General features: G+C 47.4%; 1 protein-coding gene across 1 annotated transcript in view; it reads left to right on the top strand.

Moving 5' to 3' along the window:
- Positions 1–21,290, top strand: part of GRIN2A (glutamate ionotropic receptor NMDA type subunit 2A) — a 389,378-nt gene that overhangs the window by 327,097 nt on the left and 40,991 nt on the right. The window contains exon 10 of the mRNA XM_062180040.1: positions 4,269–4,429. Within this exon, the coding sequence (XP_062036024.1) occupies positions 4,269–4,429 (161 nt within the window). The remainder of the gene's footprint in view (positions 1–4,268; positions 4,430–21,290) is intronic.

Genomic DNA, 21,290 nt, shown 5'->3' with positions numbered 1-21,290 from the left:
GCCATTGGAGGGTGAACCAATAGCAAAGGAAGACCTTTCTCTCTGTCTCTCTCTCTCTCTCTCACTGTCCACTCTGCCTGTCAAAAAAAAAAAAAAAGTCATCCTCACACTGTGCCTGGCACACAGCGGATAATCCTATGATAAAAGTTGTCCCCACCAGTCCTCCCTCTTCCCACCTCCCTCCCCCATTCTTCTCTCCTACTTGTTTATATTTTAATTTTTGATTGACACATAATATTTGTAAGTCTTTCTGAGACACAGTGTGATGCTTTGATGTGTGTGCCTGCATTTGTTGGATAATGATCAACTCAGGATAGTTAGCATTTCTCTCCCCTCAAATGTTTACTAGTCTTTACGGTGAGGACATCAAATATTCACTTATATTTTATTATCTTCTAAAAATATTTATCTATGCACATATTATTTACTTAGAGAGAGAAAGCGAGCTTCATCTGCTGGTTCAGTCCCCGAATGCATGCAACAGCTAAGGCTGATACAGACCAAATCCAGGAGCCTGGAACTCCACCTGGGTCTCCCATATGGGTGACAGGAACCCAGCTACTTGAACCACCACCTGCTGCTTCCCAGGATGGGTATTGGCAGGAAGCTGGATTCAAAAGTGGAACTGGAACTCAAAGCAGTCGGATATGGGATGCAGCCATCCCAAGCAGTGTGTTACCTGCTATGCCCAGCACTTGTCCGTCTCTTCTTCCTTGAGGTCTACAACAGTTAAATTCACCTCGCTGAACCACATAACAGCAGAACTTATTCCTCTTAACTGTAACATTCAGCTGTTAAAAAATTTAAAAAGTATGAAATCCTGGCATTAGCAGCAACATGGAAGGACATGAAAGCCCTTATGCTACGTGTAGTGAGTCAAGCAAAGACAGAGGCACAGTGCATGGCCTCACTCCCAGATGGATTCTGGAGAAGCTGATCTCGTGGAAGCTGAGGGTGGGAGAGTGCTTAGTGGAGGGGAGGGGAGGCCGACTTCCTTCTTGTCAGCTCCCTCTCCTCCTACTTCGTCATCACTGACTGACCCACACTGCTCCTCACTTCCGGGGCCAGACAGGTTCTTGGCACTGAGATGCTCGTTAATGACAGCCAGTGGAGGGCATTCAGGAGCCTACCATGGCGGCCGAGCCTGAGGGTGGGCCAGCCAGGCATGGTGGCCTCTGAGCTGATCCCATCTCTACTGGAGGCCATACCTGCACTCCCAGAGCTGCACTGCCTGAGGGCTGCCCTAGGATCAGGGCCTCTGGGTGCCAGATGTCTCTTATTCGCAGACACAGAGGCTGATAGAGATCTATATGAGTGACACTGGGCTCAGAAGAAGAGCAAAGGAATGTCTTGGTGATTTGCTGCATTTTTCCTGCAAAAAATCCATGTCCCATCCCTGCACCTCTACCTTCTGCATCATAAATGGTCGCCATGTCTTATGCACTTGGATGCCTCTAGACTTATCCGCATGTTGAATGGACAGGACTCACCTTCTCCAACCTGGAGGGAGACTGGCTCCATCATTTGGCCAGAGCTGCCCTGGGTGTTGGTGGGCAGTGTTCACCCAGCGTGAGAGAGGTTGCCGGGTGTTACTTCACGCACTTTACGACTGATGATCCAATATACAGACACTGAGGTCCAGAGTTTACATGGCTTCCCCCAAGCAGCAGCACCTGAGTGGGAGATGAACCGCTGACCCTGGCCTCTCCGAGTCCAGAGCTGGGTGAAGCCAGGCGCAAGAACAGCAAGGGGGCAGAATTGAGAGAGGCCCCCCACTGTGGTTAGATTGCTGTGTTGTGGTCAGTGGAGCCCCTGCACTGCTCCTTCCTTGCCGCATGGCTTCCTTTCTGTACGTCCAGGGAACTGTCTGGGAGAGCATGGCACCAGCAGTCACCCCTGTGGGAAACACGGAGGGTGCCATCAGTGTAGACCCTGCAGCTTCGACGAGCTGTCCTGGCCCCTGACTTTTTTACACTGTAGGTGATGACAGCTTAGGGAGCCAGGGACGTCATTAAGAGTGTGACCCTAAAAATAGAACATGGCGGCTAACACGGAGCATGTCGCGTGTAGAAAGAGTGCTGGGAAGCCCCACGCGTGTGCATGGGGCGGCAGTGGAAAGCATGTTGCCAGTTATGCTTTTCAAAGTTTGGCCATCTTTAGTCTGGTGGGAAAGGTTCTGGCGTGGATTGGCTGCGGGGGCCGGAGAAGTGTGGGCACCCTCCCGGGGGCTGAATCTGCACAAACCAGAGGAACCAAAGACAGCGATTCTTCAAAGCTATGCAGCAGATGGAGAGGGGAGTGCAAGGCGTTTCGTCCAACAGGCCATCTCCGGGGGGCTGCGGAGATGGTGAACTGCTGCTCCAACCGTGAGGTGTATGACCCAGGTGTTACCAGGGCTCCCCCAGGGCAGGCGGCTGTCTGGGCGTTACCATGGCTCCCCCAGAGCAGGTGGTTGCCCCGCCTGGGAGCCTGGGCTTGCGCCCCTCCAACCCCTCTGCTGGAGATGAGTGACGATGTTGTGGCTTGTAGAGGAGCTGCCAAGAGCATCTTGCTGTGTTCTCTCTCTCTCTCTCTCTCTCTCTCTCTCTCTCTCTCTCTCTCTATCTCTTTCACACACACACAAACACACGCTTCTGATGCAGAGAGCAGCACAGTGACATGTGGTCAATGGGCAGCCACTTCTCTCAAATCCAGTATGGCTGCGTCTTACGCAACTTCAAGCCTAATTGAGGGGAAATGATCTTTTCAGCTGGAAACTTTAATTAGCAGTGAAATGAAGTGTGAGCATAGAAACACACACACACACACACACATACACACACATCATGTTTCTGGGTGGTCTCTCTGGCAGATCCTGGCTCCGAGGAGGACACGTTGCTCTGGAGGTCAGAGACACCTCTGGCTCCCGGCCTGGCCTGACCCTGACTTCCGCGTGTTTCTCCTGTCTTGGGATCTCAGTGACGGGGGCGTCACTGGCAGTGGTTTCTGGGAGTGAGGGACAGAAGCCCTCGGCCTGAGCTCAGGTCCACCTGGGTTACACTGCAGACCACTGCTTGCTAGTGCTGCAACCTCTCTCAGTCCCGGGTTTCTCGTCTGAAAGGTGGAGCTTCTAAGATGAGTTAACCTGGAAGTGTGCCGAGGATCAAACGCACCAGCACTTGTCAAGTTCAATGCATAGTGCTGGGCCCGACCAAGTCCCCCAAAAGGGTCAGTCAACCACATTACTTTTGAGTTCCAGTAGGAAAACGAGGCTCAGGTTACTTCGTGGGCCACAGTGACAATAAAAATAAAAACAACCATACTTTTGAGTGCCTCCTCTGCTTCAGGCATAGTTATTTGACAAATGCTACATGTTTCGCTCTTCACAGTGACCTGACACAGGAAGCGCTGCTATGGTCCCCACTCTGCAGGTGGACAATAGGTGGAGGCAGCATGAAGTGAAGGGAGGTCCCCAAGGCCCCATAGCTTGAAATGATAGACCCTGACTTGCCAACCAGCAAACGTGAGCGCCAGCCCGCTCACAGCCATTGCTGTGGCCTGCCTCTAGCTTTGCCGTATTTCTGGGAGTCACATCAGTTCCCGTGACTTCTGTCCTGGTTGAGTCACCTGTAGCATCTTCCAGGCAACCTGGGCAGACTCGGGCAGCATGGACTCTGTGTCTCTGTGGGAGCCACACGGGATATGGACAGCCCCGGGAAGATAATGGGCAGTGGGAAGGGCCCTCAGTTCAACAGACATTCATGGAGCCTGCCCTGTGCCAGGATTATGCCAGGGCTATGGTAGGCAGTCAGCGAATGCCACCTTCATGAGTGAATGGAGGAGTAGGTGGAGGGTGAACGGAGGGAAGCTGAAGGTAGGTACGAGTGGAGTTGAGAGAAGGGGGTTGGTGGGGACTCACAGGAGATGGGTAAATGAGTAGGAGTCGCTAGACCTTTCTTCCCAGGTCAGCCAGCATTTCCTGAGTACTGTGCACACTGCAAGGTGCCAGTCTGTAGAATGGTACAGAGGTAATGAATCCAGCAAATCTACTGGGCACCCCGCCAGGCCGTGTGCCAGGAACTGGGGAACAGCACCCAAGACAGATGCAGTTTCCACCATCCTGGAGGCGCCGGCCAGTAGAACACAGCATTAAGTGGAAAGAAGGGGCAAAGTCTTTGTTTTCTTCTGGCCTGTGCTGATGCACGCATGTGTGTGATCCTGACAGCAGACAGCAAGTTGCTAACTTCTTCCTCCTCTCCCTCTGCCATCGCCTTCTTTTCTGCCTGCAGTTTCAGAGACCCCATGACTACTCCCCAGCTTTCCGATTTGGAACAGTGCCCAATGGAAGTACGGAGAGAAACATCCGGAATAACTACCCCTACATGCACCAGTACATGACCAAGTTCAATCAGAAGGGCGTGGAGGATGCCTTGGTCAGCCTGAAGACGGGGTAAGGATGCCATCACTCTGGCTCTCTCTGCAGGCCTGCCAGGCGATACAGCCTGCAGAAATGGGACGCTATGTGCCTTGTGCTTATCTGGGCGCGCTGTTGTGTTTTCTGGAGAGCGACTGCCATCCAGATGGACCCCAGTGGAGCGCGGCTTTTGTTTATCTGATGAGCATCACAGGCATCCTTCTGAGTTGCGTTGAGGAAAAGCAAACCCCCTGCACTTTGAGATACAGCAAACCGGAGGAGTTACTAAAGCAGATAAAGAAGTTGATCCAACTCCATGGGATATTTTAACCAACTCGGGAAGCTCTAAGAAGGTTGCGAGTTTAAAGCAGTGAAAACAAAGACTTTTAGCATGGGTATTTTGGGCGAGTGTAGCGTGCTGATAACAGCTTTGTGTGAAAATTTATGTGAGAATACCTCATAAAGTTCATGGACAAGGAATTAAAAGATAAGTTTACTTTTATGCAAAACTTTTGAAATCCTTGTACAGTTTTTTCATAGTATTCACTTTTCATTTCTTGAAGACGCCACTTAGGCGTGCATTTTGAAATGATTTTATTCCCAAATAAACTTACCTTTTGACTCCATGTCCCACAAACTTTTTGAAATATCCTCATGGATAACATCGATGGAAGAGAAAGAAAATAATGGAGGAGAGAGGCAGTAAGAACTCGAATGGCCTCTCTAAAGACACAGCCAGCATTCTCATCTCGCTGTTGGCAGTCCGGAGTGTGTGCAGCACACACAAAGGCCGAAGGTGTGAAGAGAAGCTGGTGCGGTCTTAGGATTTAGGCTGTGCTGAGAATGCCCTTGGCCAGACATCCCCCACTCGTCACTTTCCCTATGACCTTGGGCAGTTACGTGATCACTGCACGCTTCATGCATACATTAGGAATCGCAGTAGGATCTGGTGAGATTGAGAGAGGAACTCTGATGGGAAGCCTTCTGCATAGCACCTGGCGTGTACACAGTGTCTAATTGGCAGCGTTGTTGTTTGTTGTAAAGGCCAAAATCCATTCCTTAGACTCTCCAGAAGGTCAAGGATGCATGAAACGCATCTTGTTTTTTTAAAATTTTTTATTTATTTTCTCCTCCAAAGAAACCTTTTATTTAAGGCATACAGACTTCATGCATTTCATAAATACAACTTTAGGATACAGTGATTCTTCCCACCATACCCCTCCTCCTCCTCCCTCTCCCATTCTCCACTAAGATCCATTTTCGATTAGCTTTATATACAGAAGACCAACTCCATACTAAGTAAAGAGTTCAACAATTGGCAAGGTAAAAACAAAAAACAAAACAAAACAGAAAAACAGTTCCTCAACAGTCGAGACAAGGGCTATTCAGTCATTGCATCTTGAAGTTAATTTCAATTCTTTTTTTTTATAAACTTAATTTTAATGAAGCACCCAAGAAATATACGTCTTTTGGGAGCACTTAGACATAGTTATAATAGAACTCTTTGAGGACAGTGGTCCTGTGTGGGAAGCTAGTACACAGTGACTCTTGTTTTTTAATTTAACAATTAACACTCTCATGTGTGACATCAGTGATCACCCGAGGCTCTTGACATGAGCTGCCTAGGCTGTGGAAGCCATGGGAATCCACAAACTCTGTCAGTATTGAGACAGAGCCGTAAGCAAAGTGGAAGTTCTCGCCTCCTTTCAGAGAAAGGTACCTCCTTCTTTGATGACCAGTGAAGTGCATTTTGGAAGGGGTCCCATCGAGAGCAATGTCATTTTAAATGAAGGAAGGTTTTGATCATCCAGCAGGTTCACCTGCCTGGAACATCTCAGTCTCCAGGCGTTCCCGAGGCTGAGACATGACTGTAAGCGTGTTCTCCTTGGGGTTTAACGGGGAGCCCTTGGCTTGGCTGCCGTGCAGACCCATGGGGAAGGCTTTGTGTCTGTGGTGCCTGAAGACCCTCAAGGCCCCAGGAATTTTGGCTGCCAGCAATGTTGAGTTTCTCAAGTCTATCTTTGGTTTCTCTTGGATAGCTCCGCAAGAGCTGGGAGAGCATGTATTTGGAAGTTGAGCCCCTGACATTTCCAAAACTCATTCATTCACTGGCCATAGTATTTTTAGACTTCTTAAGCGTTAGAAATGCAGGAAGTGTACAGATATTAAATGCGCTGCTTGGTGGCTTTGTACAAACTGACCGTGGGTGTTATCGATCCCCAGCAAGTCCCACCCTAGTCCAGTCGCCATACCCCAGTCATCCTCAAGCCGAAAGCCAGATTCTTTTTGCCTGCATTTGAGCACATAAATCAAATCACGCGGTTTGTTTCCTTGTTTGTTTGTTGTCTTTGACTCAAAGAACTACAGGTTGTTGACTGCAGTTGCAATTCTCTCATTCTCATTGCCGTGTAGAGTTTTATTTTTGTGCTATACCGTGAATTCATCTGTCTCTTCTAATCTTGATGAGCATTTGAATAACGTCCTATTTTGGCGACAATGAATAACGCTTCTAAAGGGCGAATCTGCACATGTCGTTTATCGCACAAGCCAGTGACTTTCTCTTGGTACCCACGTAATGCTGAAATTGCCAAGCCATAGGATGTGCGTGTATCTGATAGAGACCAGAAAAGACAGATTTTTGATAGCTTTTGAACTTAGCCATGGTATGGGATTTTGTTTGCTTGTTTATTTCTACCATAGTCCTTTAACCAACACGTACCAGTATAGCGTTGCTGTGGACGGACGACAGACCACGAGCGCAAAAGTGGATGGCAGTGGCTGCAAACAGTGGCTGGTGGTTGACTGGCTCTGTCTCCATCCACGTATAACTCAGAGCACAACATGAGTGAATGGGTTGTTTTCTTTTCTCTCAATTTCTTTTTGTATAAATATACATATAAAATGTAACGCAGGATTAGAGGAATGGAAACTGTCCTTGGTTATAAATTACATAAATTGTTTTCAGGAAGCCATATAATAATTATAACATCCATCTTAGCTAAGTCAGGCAGATGGCGATTTCACTGTACACTCAATCTCCCATGTGGGGTATGCTTTGCACAGTTAACTTTAAATCCAGAAAAAAGAACTAAAGTGGTATGAGTTGTTGTTGTTTTTTAAAGAAATAATTCAACTCTTCCTTGTGTTCCTGGAGATTCAGTTTCAATACAGTTAATACTGGGAGGACCCACATGCACGTTTAACAATCTTCTCATTTAATTATTTACATAAATTAAAATTTTAACAGGTAGTGCAATTATATGATTCAGAAATCAAAAAACACATAAGCATATGAACAGTGGTACCTAGTACCCCCTGCAGTAACCACATTTATTCTGAATGTCCTTCCAGATGTTTCTAGATTTGCACATAAAGATCATAATTATTTTTTACTGACCTATTATCTTTCATTATATAAATGTATCATGCTGTATTTAATCAGTCCCCTATTAATGGCCACACAAGGTTGTTTCTGATATTTTGCTATGGTCAACAATAGTGCCATGATTATTTGATATATCACATAAAATCAGAATAAACTTCTTGAAATAATGAGTCAAAGATAACATGTAATTGTAAATTTCCCATATCTTAACAATTTTACCTCCAAGGAAAATTCATCCTTAGTTCATTGATATACACTATGGCCTACAGAGGTCCTTCAGTTTGTGGGAAAACTGAATTAAAAGATTAGTATATCTTGGTGCAGAAACCCTTTTAAACCCCTGTATAATTTTTTTATGATACTTTCTATATTTTTCAGAATACATTTTCCATAGACTAGTGTGTGTTTCCCCATAGTTTTGCCAACATGGTGTGCAAGCATCAATCTCCTAAAATTTTGCTAAGATTATAGATAGAAAAATGTGCTGAGCTATGTTTCAGTTTGCACTTACTGTAATAGTAGTAAACTTTAATCAGGTTTTCATGTGTAATGAAGAGCCAGCTGCCATTTCTTTGTTGAAACTTTTATTAATTTTTCTATGGCTTTGTTAGTCTTTCTCCTACTGATTTCCATATTAGATGGAAGAGCCCATTATTTATCATATGATTATAAATGTTTTCCCCAGGTTTTTGTGTTTTGAGCTTGCTGATCATATTTTTACATGCAAAAGTTTATCTTTTGTAGTTAAATATGTCTATATTTTTATGATTTTTGGACTTTGATAATTCAAAAGCCTTTGTCTAGTTTGGGACAGATCAGTGGGGAAACAGAAGTTGATGCGTAAGCACTGACAGAGATCAGGTTTTCTGGGAGTGGATCTGTTGTGATTTTGGGGCTGTCCTGACCCAGAGCTGGATGAGCTGTCAGTGAGCCCAAGCATCTAGATCGATGCTTCCCAGGGTGTGGCCCAAGTCTGGATTGGTAGCAGTATTCATAGAAGTGTGGATTCCTGAGCCCCAGAGACAGGCGAATCAGAATCCCCATGGGAAGGACTGGAAATCTCGGTGCTTTGGCAGCTGCTGCTGGTGATGCTGGTGTGCACCACTCTGATTCTGAGAGCGTGTGTTCCAGAAGGGGGACCTGAAGCTGAAATGAATGGAGATGGGTTTAGATGAACAAATGCGCAGTCGTCAGAAGCTACTGTTTCGGCAACCAGATATAAATCAAACAAGGTTCCAAGAAGCTTAATACTTGCAAACACAGTGGGGTGGTTTGTGTTTCCTGTTTTAATTGATTCTCATGGACAGTGATGTGGACAAGGTTCAGTTTGCTCAGGAGCATCAAGCTTGAACCCTCGGGCCCCTGCAGTCCCCTATGTGTGTCCATTCCCAGCCCAACAGTGTTGGGAAATAGGTCTCTGGGCTTTCGTAACGCTGAGTAGATGGAGAGAAAGACCGAAAGAGAGGGTTGTCTTTCTTAATTGTGATAAATACACATGTTATAAAGTTTGCCATCTTAATTGCTTTAAAGTATACTTTCAATTGTGTTAAATATACATATAATGGTATGTAAGCATCACCACCGTCCATCCCAAACCTTGTCATCTTGTCAAACTGAAGCTGTGTACTTGTTAAGCAAAATCTCCCCTCCACATTCCTCCAGTCCCTGGAAACCACCATTCTACTTTTTTCTCCATATTTTTTTTAAAGTTGTTTGAAAGAAAGAGAGAGGGGAAACAGAGAAAAGGAGAGGGAGATGGAGAGGGAGGGGGAGGGAGGGATAGAGAGTGGGGGGAGCGGAGAGCGAGAGATCTTCCATCTGTTGGTTCACTCCCCAAATGCCTGCAGCAGCTAGCGTTAGGCAGGCAAAAGCCCAGAGCCAGGAACTCCATCCAGGTCTCCCTCATGAGTGGCAGAACCCAGGTACATGGGGCATTGACTCTTGCCTTCCAGGTGCAATCCCAGGAAGCTACATTACAAGCAGAGGCAGGACTGGATCCAGGCACTCTGATATGGAATGCAGGCATTCCGAGTGATGCTTAACCCCTTGTACCACAATGCCCACCCCTCCGTCTCTTCGTTTTTGACTACTATAAGTTCTGTATATGAAGGGCTTCAGAGAGTCCGTGGAAAATGGAATTAAAAGAAAATGTGTTTCCCATGAACTTTCTGAAGCTCCCTCATATAATTGGAACCATATAGCTCCACTTCTTTGTAGAACCATCTTTTTGTGTCTAGCCGATTTCACTTAACACAATGTGCTCACGGTCCGTCCGTGTCATAACAAAGGCCAGAACTTTCTTTCTTTCGATCCATCTGTCAGTGGACACTTGTGTTGTTCAAATATTTCTTTGAAACCCTGTCTTCAAGTTGTTTTTGTTTTTAATGGAGACACGAAGTAGAATTACTGGATTATACAGTGATTCTGTTTTGAGTCTGTTGAAGAATCTCTGTATTGGTTTCACAGCTGTCGTATGATTCCACATTCCCACTAAGAGCGCACAGGGTTCTCAGCTTCTCCATGTTCTTACCAATACTTGCTGTTTTCTGTTTTATTTGTAGCAGCCGTCCTACGGGGGTGAGATGCTCTCTCATCATAGCACTGGTTTTCACTTCCCTAACGATTAATGTTGATGAGCATTTTTCGTGTGCTTCGTGGCCATTCATATTTTTCATTTGAAAGCTGTTCAACTCTTTGGCTCATTTTTAAATTTGGTTATTGGTTTTTATCATTACTGTTTTAAGAGTTCAATATGTATTCTGAATATTAACCCCTTACCAGATACATGATTGGTAAAAATCATCTTCTATGGGCTGCCTTTCAGTCAATATGTTGACAGGGTCTTTTTAAAAAAGATTTATTTTAGGGCCCAGCACTGTGGCAAAGCAGGTAAAGCCGCCATCTGCAGTGCCCCTCCCATGTGGGCTCCAGCTCCCCTTCCAGTCCAGCTCCCTCCTAATGCACCTGGGAAAGCAGAGGAAGCCTGCACCCATGTTTGAGACCAGGAATACACTCCTGGCTCCAAGCTCTGGCCGTTGCTGCCATTTGGGGAGTGAACCAGCAGATGGAAGATATCTCTCTGTCTCTCTTCTATTTTTAAAAAAGATTTATTGTATTCATTTGACAGGCAGAGTTAAAGAAAAAGAGGGCCAGGCCAAAACTGGGAGCCTGGAACTCTGTCCAGGTCTTCCATGTAGGTGGTGGGGGCCTAAGTATTTGGTCCATCATCCATTGGGTTCCCAGGGTTAGCAGGGAGCTGGATCAAAAGCGGAGCAGCTGGGACTTGAACAGGTGTTTGGATGTGGAATGTTGGTGTCCCAGACAATGGTTTAACCCACTCCACACAATGCCTTCCCTGATAGAGTGTTTTAAGCACATTTTAGAAACATTGTAGGGAGAATTGTCTTTCGATCAGTGATCATTTAACTGCAAAGCTCAGATTATCCTTGATACTTTCAGATGTTTATAAAAATAAAAGGACGAGGTGGCCACATCTCCCTACAAGTGTCACAGGTTTCGTTATGGAAACTTGAGCATTGAATTCCTCCTTGAAAGGACAGATTCTCAAAGCATGCAAGGTTCAGGAATGCACATTTTTATTAGCACCCCTAGTGTTTCTGCTATAGGTAGTCCATGGGCCTTGAGAAGTTAGTGGAATGTTGAGAGGTGGGGTTCTGTGTGGAGTAGACAGGATGAGGCGGGCACTCCTGGAGGACGGTGTAGAAAGCACGTGCTTTGGGGTGTGGGCACGTGGAGTTGGAAGTGCTTTGGGGACAACACTATCTTACCGATGTGCGGTCTCTGCCACTTTTGAAACCTTACAGTGTGGGAGCTGCAGCCCTGGGTGCTGCCTCTGTGTGATCTCATTTAATCCTCGCAGCACTCCTAGAGCTGAGCACCATTACTGCCCCCTGTGTGAAGTGGACCAGGAGCTCAACAATGTTAACTAATCATCCAATGACTGCATTAGAGGACGATTATGTTAGGAGTTAGGTTTTCCTCCTGACTTGGAAATGCCAGATAGGCAATTGGGTTCATGGCGTTAGAACTTCAGTTAGAGACAGAAGTTATATGAGGGTACTTCAGAAAGTTTGTAGAAATTTTAATGAAAATATAAATTGATTTTGGGTCAAAGCATTTTTGATATCCATTGATACAAGGAGTCTTCTAAAAGTTCATGGAAATTGCATATTATGAAAAATTATGCATGGATTTCAAAAATTTTGCACTAAAATAAGTTCATCTTCTTTTTTAAAAAAGATTTATTTTATCTGTTTGAAAGAGTTACAGAGAGAGTTGGAGATAGAAAGAGAGGTCTTCCATCTGCTGGTTCACTCCCCAGATGGCCCCAACAGCCGGAGCTGTGCTGATCCGAAGCCAGGAGCCAGGAGTTTCTTCTGGGTCTCCCATATGGGTACAGGGGCCCAAGGACTTGGGCCATCTTCCACTGCTTTCCCAGGCCATAGCAGAGAGCTGGATCGGAAGAGGAACAGCCAGGACTAGAACCGGAGCCCATATGGGATGCCGACACTGCAGGCCAGGGCGTTAACCCACTGCGCCATAGCGCTGGCTCCTGTTCATCTTCTAATACCGTTTCCAGGATCTTTTTGAAGTGCCTTCCTATATACTGTGAGGGACAAATAGCAAATTAATTGATGCTCCCAGAGTTGATAAAACCACAGCATCCCCCTCTTCTCCCCAGAAGAACCAGATCCAGAGATATCGGAGTCACCAGGGCTGAGGCAGGTCAGGGAATAAGGATCCTCAGAGAAGCCACTTGTTCTGCAGAGCAAGTTCTTCAAGGATGCCGTCTGAGCAGGTTTTATTGGCTGTGTTTTGCTAGTCAGTCAGAACAACACACGGTGGTTCATTTCCAGCTGCGGAGTTTGAAAGCAGGCGTAGACACTGGGGTGCAGCCGGCCATCCTAAATGGGATAGCGCTGCCTCCAGACAAGTCCTCCTGGCAGTGACCTGGTTTCTGAGAGCCTCCCCCTCGCAGCCAATAAAGCCCACAAACAATTGCCACCACCGTATCATACAGTTAGAGATTTTGTTCTTAATAAGAATTCCAAGAAGTACAGACATCTTTCGCGTGTTGTGCTTGGAATTGCTTCCTGTTAAATTCAGGGAAAACGATATTAAAGGATTTTCAAGGACATCCATAAAAAGCGTCATAAGTAGAAAAACGTGCGAGTTGAATAAAGACTGATGGAGCCTCTGTAAACTCACAGAGAGGGGGAGAGAGGGAGGAAGGACCTGCCTCGGGATGCTAGTAGAGACACTGCCAGGTGTCTGCGTGGTGGCCTTGACGTCACTCTGTATTTAATGCATTTTCAGGAGCATGAGCACCGCTATTACTGATCAGAAAAAAAGTGCTTCTGAACATAATTTTTTTTTTTTTGACAGGCAGAGTGGATAGTGAGGGAGAGAGATAGAGAGAAAGGTCTTCATTTTTGCCATTGGTTCACCCTCCAATGGCCGCTGCAGCTGGCACATCGCGCTGATCCAAAGCCAGGAGCCAGGTGCCTCTCCTAGTCTCCCATGTGGGTGCAGGGCCCAAACACTTGGGCCATACTCCACTGCCTTCCCGGGCCACAGCAGAGAGCTGGCCTGGAAGAGGGGCAACCGGGATAGAATCCAGCGCCCCAACCAGGACTAGAACCCTGTGTGCCGGCGCCGCAAGGCAGAGGATTAGCCTGTTAAGCCACGGCGCCGGCCCTGAACATAATTCTTGATGTCTCCCTGTGTTTCTGGCTTAGTCGCTGACCTGTATGTCATTTATGTGTCGTTTATGCAAGTCGCCTCAGTGTGCGCATGACTGTGTTTTTGGTTTCCTCCACTAAACCTGGAAGGCTGGGTCGGGTGGTTTCTACGTGTAGTGAGTAGGTGATATCTCACCAAAACTGGAGGAATATTCGTTGATTTAGCTTTTGGCACGCCGCGATGAGCATCGACAGGCCCTCCAAGACGTGGTTACTTCTAAATCGTTGACGCCATGATCGAGGCCAGCTATTCGAGACCTTCCCAGACTTCTGTACCATGGACAGCACTGCTGGTTGGGTACTTTGTTTCGTTTTGCTTTGTAGTGTTAAGGCAGACTTTTATCTAAAGGCCAACACAATTCTTGCAGCCACTCGTATTTTTCATTTTGTTTGGGGTACTGTGTAATTCGGAGTTTAATTTATCACCCCTCTTTGGCAGCTTGAGGGGTTTATGGCCTGAAAATCTGTTTACTGGATGTCCCTAAGGCCCTAGCTGCTATTCCACATCTGAATTCACTTAACTTGCATTGTTTAAACCTTATGTTTAAACCTTATTTTGTATCAGCTACGTGAATTGCGGGGGGTGGGGGGTGGAGGGGGGGCTTGCTGAGTATGGTCTTCCTAGCCGGCAGATAACATGTACCGGGAGCGCATCTATGTGCCTTCTGGGAAGTGCTCGTAACAGCCCCAGGAGACCGTGCCCCACCAACGTGGTTTCCAGCCACAGGGGAGGGGCAAGCGCTGGGAGGTTAATCAGGGTGTCCAGCTTCTATCCTTCTCCTACACCCATGCTTTGTGTTACAACTTAATATAATAAATCTGATCATTCATTAATTAGGCACAATTAATTAGGCTGTTTCTAATTGCCCATTATGTGTTATGCAAATCTCGGTACTAATTTTGTTCACGCCTTAATTTTAAAATGTCTCTGTGTTTTCTCTGAAAGCCTTCACACTGGTTAAAGGGGGTGCAGTATTCCCCCCTCCCTAGATGAGGGAAAGTCCTTAGTGCGTGGCGGTGGTTGGGGTGGAGGGCGGGGGATGTCCAAGGGGGCTTCAGGAAAAAGCTCATGGAAATGTGCAATTGCAGGACAGAGCACGTTTTCCATGAGCTTTGTGAGACCTCCCTGCAGGTGAAGAGGTGATCGGAACTCAGCACCTTCAGGTTCCTTCCCTGCCGTGGTTCCCTAGTGCTGTTGCGACACAGCCCGAATTTATCCTTGGGGCCAGAAGTCTGGAATCGAGCCCTCAGCTGGGCCTGCGCCTTGCTCTGGGGGACGATCCCTTCCGGCCACTCTCAGCCTCTGGCGGTGCCAGGTGTGCGTGGCTTACGGAAGCCTCACTCCCAATTTCTGCCCGTCTCCCTGTGACGTCTTCCGCCCTGTGCGTCTCCTGTTCTTGTAAGAGCACTGGTCATTTGGTTTAGGGCCCACTCTGCACCCAGGGTGATTTCATCTCAAGGACTTTCCTTACATTTTCAGAGACCCACTTGCCAAATAAGATCACAGCCCGAGGTTCCAGGCGGGCTTGAATTGGGGGTTACACAGTTGGACAGCTACGGTGTGCCCTGCCCAACCCTGCCCCCAGACCAGTGTCCAAGGTCAGCACTGCCAGGGAAGGCTGCCCCATGGCGTCTGGACAGCTGTGTGGGGTGGGGCACGGTGCTCAGTGTGTGTGCGGGGTGGGGGGTGCTGCAGGAAGGGGCTGCACTCCTTAGGCATGCACAGGACACGGGACACAATGTGGGTTCTCACACAGAGTCCCACCACCAAGTGATTTTTGTGTGTGTTCACTGATTTCCGGTGCCTCCTCTGTTCCCTCCTGGTCATGGTGGTTTAGGTAGCCCTCAGTGCATGCCAGGAGGTGCCCTGAGCACGTTACCTATGACTCCTCATGAAATGCTCACAGCTGCTCTGGGAGGTTGGTGTGCTCGCCCCCTGCACTGCACAGACAGGGAAACTGTAGTCCAGAGAGGCTAAGTCGTCTGCCCAGGCATGGTGCGGGGAGGCTTCAGAGCTGGGACTGGACCTGGCTCTAGGTTGTATGTTGTTAACTATCATACTTCATTGCTTCCTGTTACCAAAACATATTGTCAGTAAAAGATAAGGAGCAGGCATTTGGCACAGTGGTTAAGCCACTGATGAGTAAGCCTGCATCCCATACCAGAGTGCTTGGGTTCAAGTCCTGGCTCCACTGTCCACTCCAGCTTCCTGCTAGTGTGCACCCTGGTAACTAGCAAGTGATGATTCAAGAACTGGGTTCATGCCATCCTTTTTTTGAAAAAAATTATTTATTTCTTTGAAAGGCAGAGTTTGCAAAGAGAGAGACAGAGACAGAGACAGAGAGAGATCTTCCATCCCACGCCATCCTTGTGAGAGACCCAGATTGAGGTTTGGGCTCCTGGGTTTGGCCTGACTCAACCTTGGCTGTAGCAGGCTTTTGAAAAGTGAACCAGCATATGGGAGATCTCTCTCTCTCTCTCTCTCTCTCTCTCTCTCTGCTTCTGTCTGTGTGTCTCTTTCTCTTTCTGTCTCTCTGCCTTTCAAATGAAATGAAGAAATCTTTTCAAATTTGACCACATCCTAGTGTGAAAGCACCCTGACTGGTTCAGCACTGTTATCTGTTTGAAGTCTGTTCCATTTCTTCTAAATCTTTGTTATAGGCATTTGTATGTATGAGAGGTCTTTAAAAAGTTCATGAGTAATGTGTATTATGAAAACCTACACATAGTTTTTAACATCTTTTAGTCCAATTTTCTCACAAATAATAATAAAATGTAGTTACTTGGGAAGCTACCAAGTTATGTACAGGAAGCCGAGGCCCAGTTTTCCATGAATAGTACGTTTCGAAGAGCTCTCCCTATCGGCAGGTGTCTCTTGGGCCTTCACTCTCCTGCACTTCCCGGAAGAAGTCCATGGCACGCACGCACACATCATAGTTTATTCAAGCAAGCACGTCTCCCTGGATGTTGCTTTGCTGTTGGGTGTGGGGTGGGCTGTTGGCCGTACAACCCTGTGCAAGCAAGCACGTCTCCCTGGATGTTGCTTTGTTGTTGGGTGTGGAGTGGGCTGTTGGCCGTACAACCCCGTGCAACGTCTTCTGCCGGCAGTTCTGCAGGAGGGAGGGAAGTAGGGCATCTGGGTCAGGGCGTGCACATTTCCTCGCAAACTTAGTTTTCCGTAGTCAGCCGGTTGACTTGCTTATTTATCGATTTCCTACATGGCCTCGTGGTGCTGAGCACGCGCCTTGGAGTGAGCAGTACCTTGTTCACCTCCTGGCTGCGTCCCAGCGGTGGGGCCTTCAGCACTTAAGCAACCTCTCTGAGCCTGTTTTCCAAAATCCGATCTCCCGAGATTCCTCTGTGAATCAAATACAGTGACTGTGGAGAGAAGCCAGCGCTGTGTGTGGGACATGGCAGGGGTTTGACAAATACTGATTCTTTTCTCATTTTATCTTTCACTTTCATGTCTTCTGGCCCTTGAACATCCCGTTTAGTCTTGGTACATGGCAATTTTCACAGCATCGTTGTCTCTGTGATGTGGGGGTAGCAGTAGGATGTAGGTTTCTTAAAAAAATTATTTAAGAGGCAGAGAGAGAGAGAGAGAGAGATAAAATTAACGAAATTCCATCGGTTGGCTTATTCTCCAAGTGCCCAAAGGGGCTGAGGCTGGGCCAGGCTGACGCTGGGAGCTGGGAACTCGGTTGGAGTCCCCCATGTGGGTGGCGGGAACCCAGCTCCTTAAACCATCACTGCTGCTTTGCAGGGTCTGCATTAGCAGGGAGTTGGTGACAGGAGGAGTCATAGCCAGGGTCCAAACCCAAACTCCATACGGGCTCCAGGTGCCCTAACTGTCAATTTACCCAGCAAGCTCAATGCCCACTCCTGATGTGGTTTGTGAGAGCTAAGCATCTGGATTCAAATTCCCTCCCTGCTAGCATCCAGCTCAGGGGACCTTGGGCAAACTAATTGACCACTTAGGCTCTCAGTTTTCTGTTTATAAAATGATCTTTATGGTTTCTCCACTTAAGAGTGTGTTATAAAAGTTAAATGAGATATACGAGCAGAGACCAGTGTCTGACGCACAGTAATCGTTCGAGACTGAATAAAGCATTTTTTTGTAAAAATCCCGTGCACCACAGAGTTTGCAGCAGAATAGTTAACTCTGAACTCAACCCTTGAAAAGTGTGATCTAAGGAGCTCCATAAAAGATTAACATTGCAGAAGGAGCCTTAACTTCTGTGTCAAGACGTGAGTTGTGGTGTGAAGAAAGAACAGTGTTAGCAGAGTGCTGTATAATTCACCAGGCAAATTCATAGCTGTTGCTTCACCCCACCGGGACATAGCACCTGAGAGACAGTTCCCCCCGACCTCACAGCACACCCAAGGACCTGCATTTGGGAAGCCCCTGCAGAAGGTACTGTGCTCGGGCGAGCCCTGCACTGCTCTGCCATAGCTGAGTCTGTGGGACACCCTGGGAAGAGATTCCCGACCCTCAGTTTCCTTGTCTGTAAAATGAGTTGAGTTGCATAATCTCCCATCTCCTCGGACACAGTCTGTTTGGGTGCAGTGTTCAACTTCACGGAAACAAAGCAGAGATTTGCTGTGTTGTCGAAACCCTCTCGTTTTCCCAAGTGCAGCAGTCAGTAGGCTAAGTGTGTGCACCTGTTCCCTGTGCTTACTTATTTTCATCTTTCCTCTCTCTCTCTCTCGCTCATTCGCTCACTCACTCACTCCCGCTCCCCACCTCGCCGTACCCCTCTCCCTCTCTCTCACAGAGAGACAGAGACAGAGGGAGAGGGGAAGTGGACAGGGGAGAGACAGCACTGTCATCTGCTGGCTCACTCCCCAAATGCCCACCACAGCTCGGGCCTAGGCCCAGGGTAAAGCTGGGAGCCAGGAACTTCATCTGAGTCTCCCATGTAGGTGGCAGGGACCCAAGGACTTGAGCCAGCAGCTGCTGCTTCCCCAAGTGCACATCGGCAGGAAGCTGGAGTCGGGAGTGGAGCTGGGAATTGAACGTGGGAGCTCCACTGTGGGACATGAGTGTCCCAGCTGACATCTTAGCCACCAGGCCGGACACTCACTACACCTGCTGTGGCCCCCTTTTCTGTCCTCTCCCTCTGTGTGCCCTGCTGCTGATCCTTCTGCCCTCTCTGTCCCTCCCCCCGCTCTTCTCTTCCCCTCTCCTGTCCTGCTTGATGTGATGCCTGCCCTCATCTGGGTCTCCTCCTCTTGCTTTCTTTCCTTTCTCATATCTCCCCCCTTTCTGTGTCCTACAAAATTGCTTAGGATTTTTTCAATTAAAAATAAATATTAATTATCACTCTTTTTTAATCCAGCTCATAGTGATATTACTGGTAAAAATAATCAATGAAAATTAAACTGGCGAACAGCTAAAAGCACACAGGGTAAAACTTGTTATTGACTAAAAATCCATAGACAAGCTCCAGTCTTGGCCAATTTTGGATCTCTGCACAGTTTTGATCCAGGAGAATTGGACTTGATGGAAATAATAAACAAAAGAGAATTCAAAATCGCGGAAGTTATAAATTAGCAAAAATTAGTTGTGGCCCAAATGCTGATTGACAAATCCAATCTTTGTACAGAATTTGAATACAAAAGAATTGGCTCTAGTAAACATAGTTTCCAAAAATATGTGAGCAATTTATGTTGTGCAAGGCATCGACCTATGGATTAAATTCATGGCTTTTGCTCAGGAAATTGCCTACTTAATTGAAATCCATTAGCATTCATATAATCCTGATTTTAAAGTTTATTTTTTAAGATTTATTTATTTGAAAGGCAGAGTGACAGAGAGATTGGGAGAGCCAGACAGACAGACACACACACACACACATACACATACACACACATACACACACATACACATACACATACACACACATACACACACATACACATATACACACATACACATACACACACACACACAGATCTTCCATCTATTGGTTCAATCCCCAAAAGGCCACAACAAGTGGGGCTGGGCCAGGCAGAAAGCAGGAGCCTGTAACTCCATCCCAGCCTCCCACCTTGGGGGACAGAGTCCCTAGTACTTGGGGCATTGCTTGCTGCTTTCCCAGGAGTGTTAGCAGGAAGCTGGATTGGAACCAGAGCAGCTGGGACTCAAACCAGCACCAGGATATGGGATGTTGGCCTGGCAAGTGGCAGCTTGACCCACTGCGCCACAATACCCGTCTCTGGGTTTAAAGTTTATATTCCAAAACTCAGAGTGAAAACGTGACGTTCGGCCACCTTCCTGAAGCTGGTCTTAGCCCACTCTGTGCTGATGGTGGGTTTCGTCCCATTGCTGGTTGAATGTGTCCTTCCCAGGCAGACACTTTTGAAGGTTACTGTGCCTCAGTGGTGCACTTCTGGGGTCCTGAGCACTCTGCCCCCACAGCAGCCCTGCGTCTGGGTGCCTGACAGTGGCCCCACTACTGCTCTGCATGGTGACATAGTGGCTTCCAAAGGATCCCCTGGATTTACCAGGATCTGCCTCCACGAAACATCCTCACTCCTGTGCCCCCAGCAGCCAGCCCATCATTTCTCATCTTACAGTTGAGAAAACTGGAGCTGAGAGCAGTCCCAAGACTGGGCCTCATTTCTAGAGCAAGGGGGATGCACCCAGGGTCCCACCGTGGCCCAATCGTGCTGATTGGCTTCTTGTACTGATGCACTTCTCCTCCTGGCGAGGCTCTGACATGACCTAAAAACAGAGGTTGAGTGATCATCAAAGAGCTGTTTTATTTCAGTAACACTTGAAACTAGACCTCAGAAACACAGACACAGGCAAACCCACTCACTCACTCACTCTCTTTCACACACACACACATACACTCACACGCTCTTGCACACACACATGCACACACACTCATGTACACACATGCTTACACACACTCATATGCACACACGCTCTTACACACTCACATGCATACACACTCTTGTACGCACACGTGCTCATGCACACACGCTCTCGCACACACACACATGCACACACACTCATGGACACACACTCACATGTACACACACATGCTCATGCATACATGTTCTTACACACTCACATGCACACGCTCTTGCACACACACGCTCACACGCTCATGCACACACGTTCTTACACACTTACATGCACACATGCTCTTACACATGTTCTTGCACACACTCACACACGCTCTTGCACACACACGCTCATGCACACTCACATGCACACACACTCTTGCACACACACTCATGCACACACATTCTTGCACACTCTGCTTCCATTAATTCACCAGAACTAGTCGGTGTCTTGTTAAATGCTCCTTGAATGCTAATGGCTGAATAATTAACTTTAACTACATAATTAGCCTTTAAATGTGCAGAGACACCTCCCCCCACCCCCCAGGAGAGCATCTGAAAACACGCATAAGGGGATGATGAGCTAAAACCGGAATCGTTTGATTACGAAATGTCGAGCAGCCTGACAGTACAAGTCCCCATCGCAGAAGGAGCCGGACCTCGGGGCTGGGCCGTGGTCTCGCCTCGTGTAGGGAGAATCGTATTTGCCAACCAGTAGTCCCAGGGATAGGAGTCGACTGTCAGGGTCATCGTGCAGGTACAAGAGAGACCCAGCGGCTGTAGTAACAGGGCCAGATCTACACACTTGAGAAAGCTGTGGCCGCTCCAAGAGCTGTCCAGCAGTGGAGCAGGAAAGTGCTGGGGTTAAGTAGCGTGGGGCGCGTGTGTGTGACCC

This window comes from Lepus europaeus, chromosome 21, assembly GCF_033115175.1.
Source record: "Lepus europaeus isolate LE1 chromosome 21, mLepTim1.pri, whole genome shotgun sequence".
Classification (NCBI taxonomy): domain Eukaryota; kingdom Metazoa; phylum Chordata; class Mammalia; order Lagomorpha; family Leporidae; genus Lepus; species Lepus europaeus.
Note: the sequence above shows the minus strand (reverse complement) of the source record. Positions and strands in the feature narration are given on the sequence as shown.